General features: G+C 43.5%; 1 protein-coding gene across 1 annotated transcript; it reads right to left on the bottom strand.

The window, feature by feature from the left end:
* Positions 1-1,083: 1,083 nt before the first annotated feature.
* LOC311115872 (ATPase family gene 2 protein homolog B-like) lies at positions 1,084-16,013 on the bottom strand. Its single transcript, XM_084190995.1, has 11 exons — positions 15,890-16,013; positions 13,383-14,097; positions 12,904-13,089; positions 6,403-6,687; positions 6,018-6,203; positions 5,647-5,805; positions 5,229-5,438; positions 4,800-5,027; positions 4,401-4,535; positions 1,968-2,093; positions 1,084-1,307 (listed from the first exon to the last, which is right to left on the bottom strand). The coding sequence occupies exons 2-11, from the start codon at positions 14,055-14,057 to the stop codon at positions 1,170-1,172; spliced, it is 2,328 nt and encodes a 775-aa protein (XP_084047121.1). The 5' UTR covers positions 14,058-14,097; positions 15,890-16,013; the 3' UTR covers positions 1,084-1,169.
* Positions 16,014-16,646: the final 633 nt, after the last annotated feature.

The raw sequence follows: 16,646 nt of genomic DNA, 5'->3' as shown, positions 1-16,646 counted from the left end.
TAGAATGAAGTATGGTTACTTCCCAAATGGCATAGCTTCTAAGTGGTAAACTAGTATGGGCATGAGAACCGAGCCTTCTATTCTCTTATCAGGATGCAGTATTGCCCGGTTGTTGATCACATGATCAGCTGTTTGTTTACGTGTGAATGATTCATGGTTATCAATCTTTAGTTAATTTATCACTAGACCGAGACCTGTCTCAGTCTCACTCACGCTTCCCTTTACTAAACTAACACAGTACGACTATCACTGTCTCAACTTAAAGATTTGTTGACTGGAAACATGTGAATGAAGAACCTGTTACATTTAGAAATAAATATTTTATTTTGAACACCCACCTAAAGAGTTGTTTTGTGGTTTGTTCTGCTTCTACAGCGGACTACAGCCAAAGTATTCAACATGGGATGCTGCTGGTAAGCTTCCTTGACTTGGACATTCATTTTAGCCAACACGTGGCTAACTTGTTAAACCAGCTGTTAGCCAAAATACTTTCTAGCTAAAATAGGCTGTTAAAGTTGACACTTCTTGTATTCCATTTATAACTGTGGGGAGGTCAAAATAAAATGTATACATTTTTCAATGTTTTACTTTGCCTGGCCATTATCCTTTACCCAATAAGACATAGGAAAAACATTTTTTTTGGTGAAAATCTGAAGGGGGACACTGGTTTTCACGGGCAGGGGTCCCTGACTCCCTGGGCAAGAAAATTAAGACCCTGAACTAGCAGTTTCTGACCTCTGGTCCTCTAGTTACCCCAACAGTACATATTTTTGTTGTGGTCCCAGAAAAGCACACCTGATTCTACTTGTCAACTAATCATCAAGCCCTTTAAGGTTAATCAGGTGTTTTTATCCGGGCTACAACAACGTGTGCTGTTGGGGGACTGGAGGGAGTTGGGAAACACTGAAGTAGAGTGGTGAGATCCTGTTTGTGCTGATTTACTACACATGTACACCACTAGATGGTGTAGTTATCCCTACAATCAATAGGAGGATGTTATAACAGTTACGAAGAAGTGACCGTAATTAGGCCTACATACCGCCAACTCGTGGCTATAGAAACAGCCAACAGACCCCAAAAAATGGAAGTTCACAAAATGGAAGTTTTATTTTACTTTCCAAATCCAACCCATCTGTCAGCCATCATATGATGAGGTGGTCTGTAGTTTGTCATCTGAAGAGGTTTTTGTATGTCTGTAGTTGCTGGATCGAGAGAGAGGGAGTCATCCTCTGTAAAGACTGGAGGAAGTATCGGTGTTTGATACTAGAAGCTTCCATACTCTCCTCCTGGAGGGTCAATAGAGCCGCCTGCAGACAACAACATTACAGTTAAACCCCCGCAGCTCTCATTCTATTTCTATAGTATAAACAAACACTTTGCCGATTCTCTCTCCTATGGTTAAAACATACAAATATTATTATTTTTTGGTACTTTTTACCCCTTTTTCTCCCCAATTTCGTGATATCCAATTTGTAGTAGTTAGTCTCATCGCTGTACAGACTCGGGAGAGGCGAAGGTCGAGAACACAACCCTGCCAAGCCGCACTGCTTCTTGACACACTGCTACCTTAACCCGGAAGCCAGCCGCACCAATGTGTCAGAGGAAACGCCGTACAGCTGGCAACCGAAGTCAGTGTGCATGCACCCGGCCCGCCACAAGGAGTCGCTAGAGCGCGATGGGACAAGGACATCCCGGCCGGCCAAACCCTCCCCTAAACCCGATGACGCCTCATGGACCGCTGCGCCACTCGGGAGGCCAAAACATACAAATATTCTGAAGCATTTTTCTAAAAGTGACTGTGGTGAAGAAATCCCACTGTAAAAGCATTATCTGTATTCTCGGTTAGATATACTTTAGGGACAGGTGTATTGGTGTATACTGTACCTCATTGCGAAGGATTAAAGGGACAGGTACAGTATATTGTATTTAAAGGGGAGGCGTGTTAAAAGGGCTAGGTGTTTTGGTACCTCTCTGCACAGGTTCTCCAGGTCTGCTCCAGAGTAGAGGTCAGTCTGCTCAGCCAGCTCCTCCAGACACACATCATCATCCAGAGGCATCTTCTCTGTACACACCTGCAGGATGGACACACGCGCCTGGAGGGAGAGATAGAGGGAGAAGAGAAAAGGGGGAGAGGAGAAAGAGAGAGGTGAAAGAGGGAGAGTGCGATCAGAGGGATGATCAGACACAGAGGCATGTACCTGAGATAAAAAATGTCACAGCAACATCAATCTGGCGCATCAGACCCTTGTCTTATACCTCTAGGGCAGGTGAAGATGTAGCAATATGTACCTGTAGGTCAGGTGAAGGTGTAGCAATATGTACCTATAGGGCAGGTGAAGGTGTAGCAATATGTACCTATAGGGCAGGTGAAGGTGTAGCAATATGTACCTATAGGGCAGGTGAAGGTGTAGCAATATGTACCTATAGGGCAGGTGAAGATGTAGCAATATGTACCTGTAGGTCAGGTGAAGGTGTAGCAATATGTACCTGTAGGTCAGGTGAAGGTGTAGCAATATGTACCTGTAGGTCAGGTGAAGGTGTAGCAATATGTACCTGTAGGTCAGGTGAAGGTGTAGCAATATGTACCTGTAGGGCAGGTGAAGGTGTAGCAATATGTACCTGTAGGGCAGGTGAAGGTGTAGCAATATGTACCTGTAGGGCAGGTGAAGGTGTAGCAATATGTACCTGTAGGTCAGTTGAAGGTGTAGCAATATGTACCTATAGGGCAGGTGAAGGTGTAGCAATATGTACCTGTAGGACAGGTGAAGGTGTAGCAATATGTACCTGTAGGGCAGGTGAAGGTGTAGCAATATGTACCTGTAATTCAGGTGAGGTCATATTTACCTGTTGTTCATGTGAGGTAATAGTTACCTCCAGGTGAGGTAATATTTACCTGTAGTTCAGGTGAAGGTGTGGTAATATTTACCTGTAGTTCAGGTGAAGGTGTGGTAATAGTTACCTGCAGGTGAGGTAATATGTATCTGTAGTTCAGGTGGAGGTGGTAATAGTTACCTGCAGGTGAGGTAATATGTATCTGTACTTCAGGTGAAAGTGAGGTAATATTTACCTGTAGTTCAGGTGGAGGTGGTAATAGTTACCTACAGGTGAGGTAATATGTATCTGTACTTCAGGTGAAAGTGAGGTAATATTTACCTGTAGTTCAGGTGAAGGTGTGGTAATAGTTACCTGCAGGTGAGGTAATATTTACCTGTAGTTCAGGTGGAGGTGGTAATAGTTACCTACAGGTGAGGTATTATTTACCTGTAGTTCAGGTGAAAGTGAGGTAATATTTACCTGTAGTTCAGGTGAAGGTGTGGTAATAGTTACCTGCAGGTGAGGTAATATTTACCTGTAGTTCAGGTGGAGGTGGTAATAGTTACCTGCAGGTGAGGTAATATTTACCTGTAGTTCAGGTGGAGGTGGTAATAGTTACCTGGCGGTGAGGTAATATTTACCTGTAGTTCAGGTGGTAATAGTTACCTGCAGGTGAGGTAATATGTATCTGTAGTTCAGGTGGAGGTGGTAATAGTTACCTACAGGTGAGGTAACATTTACCTGTAGTTCAGGTGGAGGTGGTAATAGTTACCTACAGGTGAGGTAATATTTACCTGTAGTTCAGGTGGAGGTGGTAATAGTTACCTGCAGGTGAGGTAATATGTATCTGTAGTTCAGGTGGAGGTGGTAATAGTTACCTACAGGTGAGGTAATATTTACCTGTAGTTCAGGTGAAGGTGTGGTAATAGTTACCTGCAGGTGAGGTAATATGTATCTGTAGTTCAGGTGGAGGTGGTAATAGTTACCTGCAGGTGAGGTAATATTTACCTGTAGTTCAGGTGGAGGTGGTAATAGTTACCTGGCGGTGAGGTAATATTTACCTGTAGTTCAGGTGGAGGTGGTAATAGTTACCTGCAGGTGAGGTAATATGTATCTGTAGTTCAGGTGGAGGTGGTAATAGTTACCTACAGGTGAGGTAATATTTACCTATAGTTCAGGTGGAGGTGGTAATAGTTACCTACAGGTGAGGTAATATGTATCTGTACTTCAGGTGAAAGTGAGGTAATATTTACCTGTAGTTCAGGTGAAGGTGTGGTAATAGTTACCTACAGGTGAGGTAATATTTACCTGTAGTTCAGGTGAAGGTGTGGTAATAGTTACCTGCAGGTGAGGTAATATTTACCTGTAGTTCAGGTGGAGGTGGTAATAGTTACCTACAGGTGAGGTAATATTTACCTGTAGTTCAGGTGGAGGTGGTAATAGTTACCTACAGGTGAGGTAATATTTACCTGTAGTTCAGGTGGAGGTGGTAATAGTTACCTGCAGGTGAGGTATTATTTACCTGTAGTTCAGGTGAAAGTGAGGTAATATTTACCTGTAGTTCAGGTGAAGGTGGTAATAGTTACCTGTAGGTCAGGTGGGGGTACATAGATGATCTGGTCCAGTCTCCCAGGCCTTAGGAGGGCGCTGTCCAGAGAGTCTGGTCTGTTAGTGGCTGCTACGATCATCACTTCCTTGTTACACACCTCCTGGTACTCCAACTGACAGAGAGGGTAAACAGACAGACAGGACATCATGTTAACAACAACAGGAGCAGATTGTCAGGGCGTTTGAGGGGATCAGTTTGAGCAATGTGAAGCTCAGAATTGCTACTCTTTAAGTGATTTGTAGATCAGTGATTCTGAGCAGAATCGATATAAAAAGTGTGCTGTTTGTGTGTATGTTTTTTGTGTGATTATATGGTGTATGTTTCCTTAAACGACTAGTTCTGATTGGTGCTCTAGTAGTAGGATGTAATGTCTGACCTGTTCCTGTTGGTGGCGCTCCTGCACTCCTTCAGCTTGTAGGGTCTTCCCTGCTCCTCTCCTCTCCAGGGTCCTAAAGCCTACCCCGTCCAGCTCATTCAGCAGCACAGACAGGAGGCGGGTCTGGGCACTCTGAGGGGCGTGGCCTTCTGACCGGGAGCCAATCAGAGAGTCCACCTCATCCAGGAACAGGATGGAGGGAGCGCAGGCCCGTGCCTGACGAAACAGCTACATACAGGAACACACCACATGGTTAAACACGCACACATACAATAACATCTACCAAAGTGATTATATCGATTAAAGCATGACAGCAACATTCCTCCAAATAACAAAGTTGAACTGCTTCAAAAAAGGTCTAACACTGCATGCTAGTACAAGAAAAAGAGGAACAATTCGGTTAAGACGAGGGGTTCTCCAAACCCCTACCTGAGCCAGGGCCTTCTCCGAGTCTCCTACGTATGGAGAGTAGAGGTCAGCCCCGCTGACTGACAGGAAGGAGCAGTGGGAGGAGGTGGCTGCAGCCCTGACCAGGGTGGTCTTAGCACAGCCTGGGGGACCATACAGCAACACCCCCCTGGGACGGGACAGACCCAGACGCACAAACGCCTCAGGGTAACGCATCGGCCACTCTATACTCTACAGGGAGGGAGCAGAAACAGAGGACAGGAAGTCAGGGCAAGTCTCAAATGACACCCTATTCACCCTATACTCTAGTGCACTACTTTGGAGCAGAGCCTTGTGTCTGTTATTGCCTGCTGCTCTTCAGTGCTTGGTTAAATGAATGGATGGATGGAGGAATAAACAAAGGAATGCTGCTGATTGGCCGGTATAGTTCCAGCAGTACCTGTTGTAGTTTGAGTTTGACTTCCTCCAGGCCTCCTATCTGTTCCCAGGAGACGGCTGGGAGGTCTGTCCGTCCCAGACTGCCCCTCAGACAGGACGGACGGACAGTCTTCAGGGCAGACAGGAAGTGTTCCATGGTGATTGCCTGCTCCCCTGAACCCTGACAACATACACAACGCACAGCAGGAGGCTGAGTCAATAATGTTAAGACTTTATCTCAATGAGAATAACCTGGATAAAAGTTAGAACAAGTGTGTGTATGCTGGTTACCTGTGTGTGGTGTCTTGTGTGTGAGTGTGGATGATCCGGCTCGAAGGACCAATATGAGCTGACTTTACAGTGTAAGGTGTTTGTGTGTGTGTCTATGCTTACCTGTGTGTTGTGTCGTAGAGCCAGCATGGCAGCCTCGCGGCAGAGAGCACTGAGGTCAGCACCCACATACCCTGTAGTCCTCTGGGCCAGCTCTGCCCAGTCCACACTGACACACACTGGCATGGCCTGGCACAGCACTGACAGGATGGACAACCGCTGCTGTGCTGTAGGGGCACCGATAACCACCTGGACAACAGAGAGAGAGAGTAGACAGAGTACATTACAGTACAGACAACTACTGCTGCCCTGATGGGGCACCGATAACCACCTGGAGGCAACAGACACAGGATAGTCTTATTGTACAGACCAACACACACACTCATTACTGTACCTCTCTGTGGAACTTTCTGGTTTTAATTAAGCTTGAATAACAATATTAAGTCACCTCTCTGTCGAACCTCCCGGGCCTCCGTAGCGCTGGATCCAAGCTGTCCGGCTGATTGGTGGCTCCTACGATGAGGAAGCGATCTGATTGGTCCATGCCGTCCATGAGCGTGAGCAGCTGAGCGACCAGCCGGTTCTCGGGTGCGGAGGATCCAGTCCGTCTGGGACAGAGAGAGTCCAGCTCATCCAGGAACAACACACACGGCCCCTCCTCTGCCGCTGCCCGCGCCCGACCAAACACCGCCCGCAACCTCTCCTCACTCTCCCCTGGCCGAGACCCTACTACCTGGGGAACGGAGGAGGCAGGGTCCAATTACATTTAGCCAGTGTGTGTGTATTGTGTAACAGCGAGCCCACAAGCTAAACAACATAGGTAAGAAGGCTGGGAACGGTTTGATGTTAAATGTTGCTTCATGTAAGCAAGTATTCAAGTGTGTGTTGTGTAATACTGTGTGTTGTGTAATACTATGTGTGTATGTGCATGCATATGTATGTGACTGTATGTTTGTGTGTTATATTATGTGTGTGTGTGTTCATGTTTATATGTCTGTGTGTACGTGTGTGTGTTCATGTTTATATGTCTGTGTGCGTGTGTGTGTGTGTGTGTGCGTTCATGTTTATATGTCTATGTGTGTACATGTGTTTGTGTGCGTTCATGTTTGTATGTCTATGTGTGTACATGTGTTTGTGTGCGTTCATGTTTGTATGTCTATGTGTGTACGTGTGTTTGTGTGCGTTCATGTTTATATGTCTATGTGTGTACATGTGTTTGTGTGCGTTCATGTTTATATGTCTATGTGTGTGTGCGTTCATGTTTATATGTCTGTGTGCGTGTGTGTGTGTGTGTGCGTTCATGTTTATATGTCTATGTGTGTGTGTGCGTTCATGTTTATATGTCTGTGTGTGTGTGTGCGTTCATGTTTATATGTCTGTGTGTGTACATGTGTTTGTGTGCGTTCATGTTTATATGTCTATGTGTGTACATGTGTTTGTGTGCGTTCATGTTTATATGTCTATGTGTGTACGTGTGTTTGTGTGCGTTCATGTTTATATGTCTATGTGTGTACATGTGTTTGTGTGCGTTCATGTTTATATGTCTATGTGTGTACATGTGTTTGTGTGCGTTCATGTTTATATGTCTGTGTGTGTACATGTGTTTGTGTGTGTTCATGTTTATATGTCTATGTGTGTACATGTGTTTGTGTGCGTTCATGTTTATATGTCTATGTGTGTACATGTGTTTGTGTGCGTTCATGTTTATATGTCTATGTGTGTACATGTGTTTGTGTGCGTTCATGTTTATATGTCTGTGTGTGTACATGTGTTTGTGTGTGTTCATGTTTATATGTCTATGTGTGTACATGTGTTTGTGTGCGTTCATGTTTATATGTCTATGTGTGTACATGTGTGTGTGTGCGTTCATGTTTATATGTCTGTGTGTGTACGTGTGTTTGTGTGCATTCATGTTTATATGTCTGTGTGTGTACATGTGTTTGTGTGCGTTCATGTTTATATGTCTATACATGTGTTTGTGTGCGTTCATGTTTATATGTATGTGTGTGTGCGTTCATGTTTATATGTCTATGTGTGTACATGTGTTTGTGTGCGTTCATGTTTATATGTCTATACATGTGTTTGTGTGCGTTCATGTTTATATGTATGTGTGTGTGCGTTCATGTTTATATGTCTATGTGTGTACATGTGTTTGTGTGCGTTCATGTTTATATGTCTATGTGTGTACGTGTGTGTGTGCGTTCATGTTTATATGTCTATGTGTGTACATGTGTTTGTGTGCGTTCATGTTTATATGTCTATGTGTGTACATGTGTGTGTGTGCGTTCATGTTTATATGTCTATGTGTGTACATGTGTTTGTGTGCGTTCATGTTTATATGTCTATGTGTGTACGTGTTTGTGTGCGTTCAGGTTTATATGTCTATGTGTGTACATGTGTTTGTGTGCGTTCATGTTTATATGTCTATGTGTGTACATGTGTGTGTGTGCGTTCATGTTTATATGTCTATGTGTGTGTACATGTGTTTGTGTGCGTTCATATTTATATGTCTATGTGTGTACATGTGTTTGTGTGCGTTCATGTTTATATGTCTATGTGTGTACATGTGTTTGTGTGCGTTCATGTTTGTATGTCTATGTGTGTACATGTGTTTGTGTGCGTTCATATTTGTATGTCTATGTGTGTACATGTGTTTGTGTGCGTTCATGTTTATATGTCTATGTGTGTACATGTGTTTGTGTGCGTTCATGTTTGTATGTCTATGTGTGTACATGTGTGTGTGTGCGTTCATGTTTGTATGTCTATGTGTGTACATGTGTTTGTGTGCGTTCATGTTTGTATGTCTATGTGTGTACATGTGTTTGTGTGCGTTCATGTTTGTATGTCTATGTGTGTACATGTGTTTGTGTGCGTTCATGTTTATATGTCTATGTGTGTACATGTGTTTGTGTGCGTTCATGTTTGTATGTCTATGTGTGTACATGTGTGTGTGCGCGTTCATGTTTATATGTCTATGTGTGTACATGTGTTTGTGTGCGTTCATGTTTATATGTCTATGTGTGTACATGTGTTTGTGTGCGTTCATGTTTATATGTCTATGTGTGTGTGTGTGCGTTCATGTTTATATGTCTATGTGTGTGTGTGTGCGTTCATGTTTATATGTCTATGTGTGTACATGTGTTTGTGTGCGTTCATGTTTATATGTCTATGTGTGTACATGTGTTTGTGTGCGTTCATGTTTATATGTCTATGTGTGTGTGTGTGCGTTCATGTTTATATGTCTATGTGTGTGTGTGTGCGTTCATGTTTATATGTCTATGTGTGTACATGTGTTTGTGTGCGTTCATGTTTATATGTCTATGTGTGTGTGTGTGCGTTCATGTTTATATGTCTATGTGTGTACATGTGTTTGTGTGCGTTCATGTTTATATGTCTATGTATGTGTGTGCGCGTTCATGTTTATATGTCTATGTGTGTACATGTGTTTGTGTGCATTCATGTTTATATGTCTGTGTGTGTACGTGTGTTTGTGTGCATTCATGTTTATATGTCTGTGTGTGTACATGTGTTTGTGTGCGTTCATGTTTATATGTCTATGTGTGTACATGTGTTTGTGTGCGTTCATGTTTATATGTCTATGTGTGTACATGTGTTTGTGTGCATTCATGTTTATATGTCTATGTGTGTACGTGTGTTTGTGTGCATTCATGTTTATATGTCTGTGTGTGTACATGTGTTTGTGTGCGTTCATGTTTATATGTCTATACATGTGTTTGTGTGCGTTCATGTTTATATGTCTATACATGTGTTTGTGTGCGTTCATGTTTATATGTATGTGTGTGTGCGTTCATGTTTATATGTCTATGTGTGTACATGTGTTTGTGTGCGTTCATGTTTATATGTCTATACATGTGTTTGTGTGGGTTCATGTTTATATGTCTATGTGTGTACATGTGTTTGTGTGCGTTCATGTTTATATGTCTATGTATGTGTGTGCGCGTTCATGTTTATATGTCTATGTGTGTACATGTGTTTGTGTGCGTTCATGTTTATATGTCTATGTGTGTACATGTGTTTGTGTGCGTTCATGTTTATATGTCTATGTGTGTACATGTGTTTGTGTGCATTCATGTTTATATGTCTATGTGTGTACGTGTGTTTGTGTGCATTCATGTTTATATGTCTGTGTGTGTACATGTGTTTGTGTGCGTTCATGTTTATATGTCTATACATGTGTTTGTGTGCGTTCATGTTTATATGTATGTGTGTGTGCGTTCATGTTTATATGTCTATGTGTGTACATGTGTTTGTGTGCGTTCATGTTTATATGTCTATACATGTGTTTGTGTGGGTTCATGTTTATATGTCTATGTGTGTACATGTGTTTGTGTGCGTTCATGTTTATATGTCTATGTATGTGTGTGCGCGTTCATGTTTATATGTCTATGTGTGTACATGTGTTTGTGTGCGTTCATGTTTATATGTCTATGTGTGTACATGTGTTTGTGTGCGTTCATGTTTATATGTCTATGTGTGTACATGTGTGTGTGTGCGTTCATGTTTATATGTCTATGTGTGTACGTGTGTTTGTGTGCATTCATGTTTATATGTCTGTGTGTGTACATGTGTTTGTGTGCGTTCATGTTTATATGTCTATACATGTGTTTGTGTGCGTTCATGTTTATATGTCTATACATGTGTTTGTGTGCGTTCATGTTTATATGTATGTGTGTGTGCGTTCATGTTTATATGTCTATGTGTGTACATGTGTTTGTGTGCGTTCATGTTTATATGTCTATACATGTGTTTGTGTGCGTTCATGTTTATATGTATGTGTGTGTGCGTTCATGTTTATATGTCTATGTGTGTACATGTGTTTGTGTGCGTTCATGTTTATATGTCTATACATGTGTTTGTGTGCGTTCATGTTTATATGTATGTGTGTGTGCGTTCATGTTTATATGTCTATGTGTGTACATGTGTTTGTGTGCGTTCATGTTTATATGTCTATACATGTGTTTGTGTGCGTTCATGTTTATATGTATGTGTGTGTGCGTTCATGTTTATATGTCTATGTGTGTACATGTGTTTGTGTGCGTTAATGTTTATATGTCTATGTGTGTACGTGTTTGTGTGCGTTCATGTTTATATGTCTATGTGTGTACATGTGTTTGTGTGCGTTCATGTTTGTATGTCTATGTGTGTACATGTGTGTGTGTGCGTTCATGTTTATATGTCTGTGTGTACATGTGTTTGTGTGCGTTCATGTTTATATGTCTATGTGTGTACATGTGTTTGTGTGCGTTCATGTTTATATGTCTATGTGTGTACATGTGTTTGTGTGCGTTCATGTTTATATGTCTATGTGTGTACATGTGTTTGTGTGCGTTCATGTTTGTATGTCTATGTGTGTACATGTGTTTGTGTGCGTTCATGTTTGTATGTCTGTGTGTACATGTGTTTGTGTGCGTTCATATTTATATGTCTATGTGTGTACATGTGTTTGTGTGCGTTCATGTTTATATGTCTATGTGTGTACATGTGTTTGTGTGCGTTCATGTTTATATGTCTATGTGTGTACATGTGTATGTGTTTATACATTGCATTGGGAAAGTATTCAGACCCCTTGACTTTTTCCACATTTTGTTACGTTACAGCCTTATTCTAAAACGGATTAAATTGTTTTTTCCCCCTCATCAATCTACACACAATCACCCCATAATGACAAAGCAAAAACAGGTTTTTATAAATGTAAATATCACATTTACATAAGTATTCAGACCCTTTACTCAGTACTTTGTTGAAGCACCTTTGGAAGCGATTACAGCCTCGATTCTTCTTGGGTATGACGCTACAAGCTTGGCACACCTGTATTTGGGGAGTTTCTCCCATTCTTCTCTGCAGATCCTTGCAAGCTCTGTCAGGTTGGATGGGGAGCGTCACTGCACAGCTATTTTCAGGTCTCTCCAGAGATGTTCGATCGGGTTCAAGTCCGGGCTCTTCTGGGCCACTCAAGGACATTCAGAGACTTGTCCCGAAGCCACTCCTGTGTTGTCTTGGCTGTGTGCTTTGGGTCGTTGTCCTGTTGGAAGGTGAACCTTCGCCCGTCTGAGATCCTGAGCGCTCCGAAGCAGGTTTTCATCAAGGATCTCGCTGTACTTAGGTGCCTTTTGGCAAACTCCAAGCGGGCTGTCATGTGCCTTTTACTGAAGAGTGGCTTCCGTCTGGCCACTCTACCATCAAGACCTGACTGGTAGAGTGCTGCAGAGATGGTTGTCCTTCTGGAAGGTTCTCCCATCTCCATAGAGGAACTCTGGAGCTCTGTCAGAGTGACCATCAGGTTCTTGGTCACCTCCCTGACCAAGGCCCTTCTCCCCCAATTGCTCAGTTTGGCCGGGTGGCCAGCTTTAGGAAGAGTCTTGGTGGTTCCAAACTTCTTCCATTTAAGAATGATGGAGGCCACTGTGTTCTTGGGGACCTTCAATGCTGCAAAAATGTTTTGGTACCCTTCCCCAGATCTGTGCCTCGACACAATCCTGTCTCGGAGCTCTACGGACAATTCCTTCCACCTCATGGCTTGGTTTTTGCTCTGACATGCAGTGTCAACTGTGGGACCTTATATAGACAGGTGTGTGCCTTTCCAAATCATGTCCAATCAATTGAAGTTAACACAGGTGGACTCCAATCAAGTTGTAGAAACATCTCAAGTATGATCAATGGAAACAGGATGCACCTGAGCTCATAGCAAAGGGTCTGACTACTTATGTAAATAAGGTATCTGTTTTTTATTTTTAATACATTTGCAAAAATTTCTAAAAACCTGTTTTCACTTTGTCTTTATGGGATATTGTATGTAGATTGATGAGGAAAAAATATAATTTAATCAATTTTAGAATAAGGCTGTAACGTAACAAAATGTGGAAAAAGGGAAGGGGTCTGAATACTTTCCGAATGCACTGTATGTGTATGTCTGTGTGTGTCCTCTTACCTCTGGTCCTCTGACTGTGATCAGGATGGCCCCCACTTCCCCCACCAGGCAGCGGACCAGCAGGGTCTTTCCGACCCCCGGGGGCCCAGCCAGGAGCACTCCTCTGGGGCAGGACAGACCCAGGGAGCCCAGGGTAGCAGGGTACTGCAGGGGCAGGCGCAACATCTCTCTCAGACACGCTGACACCTGGAATCACAGACAATAAAGACATGATTAGACAGAGACTAAAGGTTCTTTCTGTCCTTCATCTACAGTGACTTCCTCCACTCATCTCCTCTCCTCCAACTGCATTGACTAACTAAAGACTTCAGGAGAAGAGAAAATACATTCTCAAGAGGCATCCTAGAGTCCATATTGCTTTCACCTACTGAGTCACATCAGAGTGAACGATGTGACAATTGAAATTGACTATTGAGGAGGAGAGGAGAAGAGGACGCCACTGTAGACTATTGAGACGCAGCCTCATCCTGGGTCCTCACCTCCTCCAGTCCTCCCAGTAGGACCCGGGGCTGCTCCTGTAGCTGTCCTCTGTAGTGCCTGAGGGTCCTCGTCCCCGTTATTTCCACCCCCGTCTTAGATGTAACCAAACCAGCCACGGTGGACTCTGGGTTCAGGCTCTCGATGACGATCAGTTTAATGTCCGTGTCATAGTCACCCACATCTATCACATGATTCTGGTGGACATACGTCCCTTTCAGCATGTCCTTCACAAGTTCATGGATGAAACTGGGAGGAGTGGTTTTCCGGAACTCCAAACTCTGAACCACCACTGATACTCTGATGCCTTTCAGCTTGGAGCAGGAGACTGGGGTGAGGCTGGGGCTTCGACATGGGCTGGGGGGAAGTGGGCTAGAGCTGGGGCTAGGGCTGGGGGTTAGGGGTAGGCTGAGGGTGAGGGTGAGGTGTGTGGGTGTAGCTTTGTTTAAGATAAGATTTGGAGAGCAACATTTCATGTCTATCTGTATGAATCCGTCAGCTAGGTCAGGCCTGGGCCAGGCAGTACAGAGACAGGATCCTCCAGACAGAGCCACCAGAACAGGAGAGCCCAGCGCCAACCCCAGGGAGGACATCAGCCCTGGGCCCAGTCTGACCCTCTGGGTGCCCCTGTCAGCTGGGTCCATCGGCAGCACTCTCAGAGACACCTCCTCTTCCATCACCGTCACAGCTGGAGATGGAGAGAAGACACAGGCTTGTCTGTGGGAGGAAAAGATTGAGAGACATGGATATGGGGTTTATTCATCAATAACTTTTCTCACTAAAATACAGACACTAACTGACAGACACAGACACGCACACACACAATCACATGTACTTTTTTTATCAGCTTAAAATAAATAACTGTTTATTTTCTTGTTTATGAGATACAGATAAGTTATTTTGCATCATATGTTATTGCTTTTTTGTTGTTTGGTTTAGTTTTAATATAATCTTTCAATAAATAATAACATTCATGACGTGAGAATATTTTTAGAAATACACATTGCATACTAGAATGCAGACATTTCAAACATAAATACTGACATTTGTTGGTCATTAGAGATAATCACCTGAACTTTTCATACATTTAGAAATTTTAGATGGCAGACCACTACTGATAAAACAGTTATGCTTGTAAACAGTTGTTAATGATATTTTTATTGAATGATGCTCATTTAGGGCTTTTTTGTGGTCCCCTTTTCCTGAGGGGAAGAGACAGGACATTTCGTACCACTTTTTGATGGATGGGTACCTTCGATGGTGCTGGAGGTGTCTGGGGGCAGAGGAGGGTAGCCACTAGGGAGGTGGGAGGCGGCCGGAGTACTGGCAAGGTTTGGTGGATCGTCATCATGAGCCTCCATTTGAGTGGACCAGACTGCTGCAGGACCTGTGTCATCAGGGAGGGAAGAGTCTTGGGATGGCTCTTCACTGGCAGACTCGAAACTGTCATCGTTCTCCTCGTCATTCTTGCTCTCTGGTGTGCTGTCAGACCGACTGCAAGACTGGCTGTAGGTGTGGTTGTTGCTCTCGGGTTTGTGATGTTTCTCCTCTTCACCTCTCTGCTCCCTTGTCCTCCTCTTCCTCACCTCTCTGCTGCTCATGTTGTTTGGGGATGTGCTGTGGGATCTGGGGCTCTTCAGGCTCATCTGCTGGCTGTGTTGGTTGTTGCGCTTCAGGTTCTGCTCCCATTCCACCGTTCTTTGCTCTGTTGCTGTAGGCTTGTGGACAGTTGAAGTAGGTGTGCCCATCACCTTGCTTTCACTCGTGCACTCTCTGGACTTGTGAACTCACTGCATCTCCAGCACGTAACAGTCTTGCAATCCTTCACCTGGTGGTCCATGGCATTACAGACATGGCAGCGGGTGGTCTGTCCTGGGTAGAAGATTCTGCCACTGTGTGGCCTCAGCATGATGTTGTTGGGGATCGTGAAAGCTTCACCATCAGTTCCTCTCTTGGTCCGGACCTTGTACCTGCTTAGGCCATAGCATATCCCATTGTCGTCTACTGGTTTCATGGCAGGCTGAAGGAGAGTGCAGTAGCGTTGCAGATACAACTCTTATGTCATGTCCAGAACTTCAACGTTATAGTCTTCTCGTCCACGTTGGATGGGGACTCCACTTCCCAGTCACTCCATTTCTGCTCATGTGCATTTGAGTTGCGCCGATTTGGGATGGTTATGTAGGAATAGACGTCTGCAGCAGTGATCTACAGGGATTCGAACTATAGGTTTTCAGCCACATACTCTCTACAGTACTAGGCACCTCTCCTTCCCCAACGAAGCGCACCCTGACCCAAAATTGGGAGCCATGATGGAAACTTTGCTAAGTTGTGAAATCACCTTTACCATCACCAAAACAGTTTAGCAACCATATCCCAGCCTGCTAGCTACCTATGCTTTCTGGTTACAGTGGCTAGCTAGCGACGGCTAGCTGGCTGACTTCTATAGCTAACAACACCATAAAGAACACACACATAAAGACACAGTAGCTAGTTAGCTATAGCCACTTACCAATATGAGTACTATACGTTCTTCTTCAACCACGTTTGTTTCACTCTTATTTCACTAGACGAATAGTTTGACAGCAAGCTAGACGCGTTCATGCTGCAGTTCCATGTTTACAGCAGCCATGTGTGTCGAAAATGAGATGGCCAACAGTAAGCGTTCCCTTGGTCGATTTGGGGGGGTTTATCTGATAAGGGATTATAATTCAGATATCATTTTACATTGTAGTTTGATTAGAATGGAAATACTAGAATATTTGCTCGAGAGTTGATAAATAACGTTCAAGTGATGAAACATCTTGGAAGCATATGCACGGAAGTTTCCGCCTCTTTAAAATCCTGGTTTTTATCACAGTCGCTCAGCTACATAAACCTATCATTCAAAACATGTATCACTGGCGTCATCTTGTGTACAACAATATGCAAACAACTTCTGTGCAACATCACATTATTGATGGGGATATAGCTAGTTAATGAAAAAAACATGTTGTGGAGTGATTTTGATTACAGAAAGTCCTTAGAGCATTCTCCATTAATGTCACCAAATCTCAATGAAAGTAAGCCTGCAGCGGTATTATTGTGGTAATGAGAGACTCGCATAATCTCTATTTATAGTCAATGATATATGCAGCGTTGATTTTATAGTCAGAACTAGGAAACTCGGAAATGTATGACTTGCTAACTGGTTGTAGTTATACACGTGCCGCGTTCAACCAATTAGCAAGTCTGACATGTTTGAGTTTCCTAGTTCCGACTGGCATATG

Source organism: Coregonus lavaretus (genome assembly GCF_964263955.1).
Source record: "Coregonus lavaretus genome assembly, contig: HAP1_SCAFFOLD_1020, whole genome shotgun sequence".
Lineage (NCBI taxonomy): Eukaryota > Metazoa > Chordata > Actinopteri > Salmoniformes > Salmonidae > Coregonus > Coregonus lavaretus.
The sequence above is the reverse complement of the archived record's forward strand: the minus strand, read 5'-3'. Positions and strand labels throughout refer to the sequence as shown.

Bases quoted from the DNA above. Each gene is read 5' to 3' on its own strand.
- LOC311115872 (XM_084190995.1), bottom strand. From the start codon at position 14,057: ATGGAAGAGGAGGTGTCTCTGAGAGTGCTGCCGATGGACCCAGCTGAC. The intron at 6,688-12,903 runs GTAAGAGGACAC...TCCGTTCCCCAG, and splicing joins TCACAGTCAGAGGACCAGAG to GTAGTAGGGTCTCGGCCAGG. The intron at 5,028-5,228 runs GTAGGGGTTTGG...TCCTGTATGTAG, and splicing joins CGGAGAAGGCCCTGGCTCAG to CTGTTTCGTCAGGCACGGGC.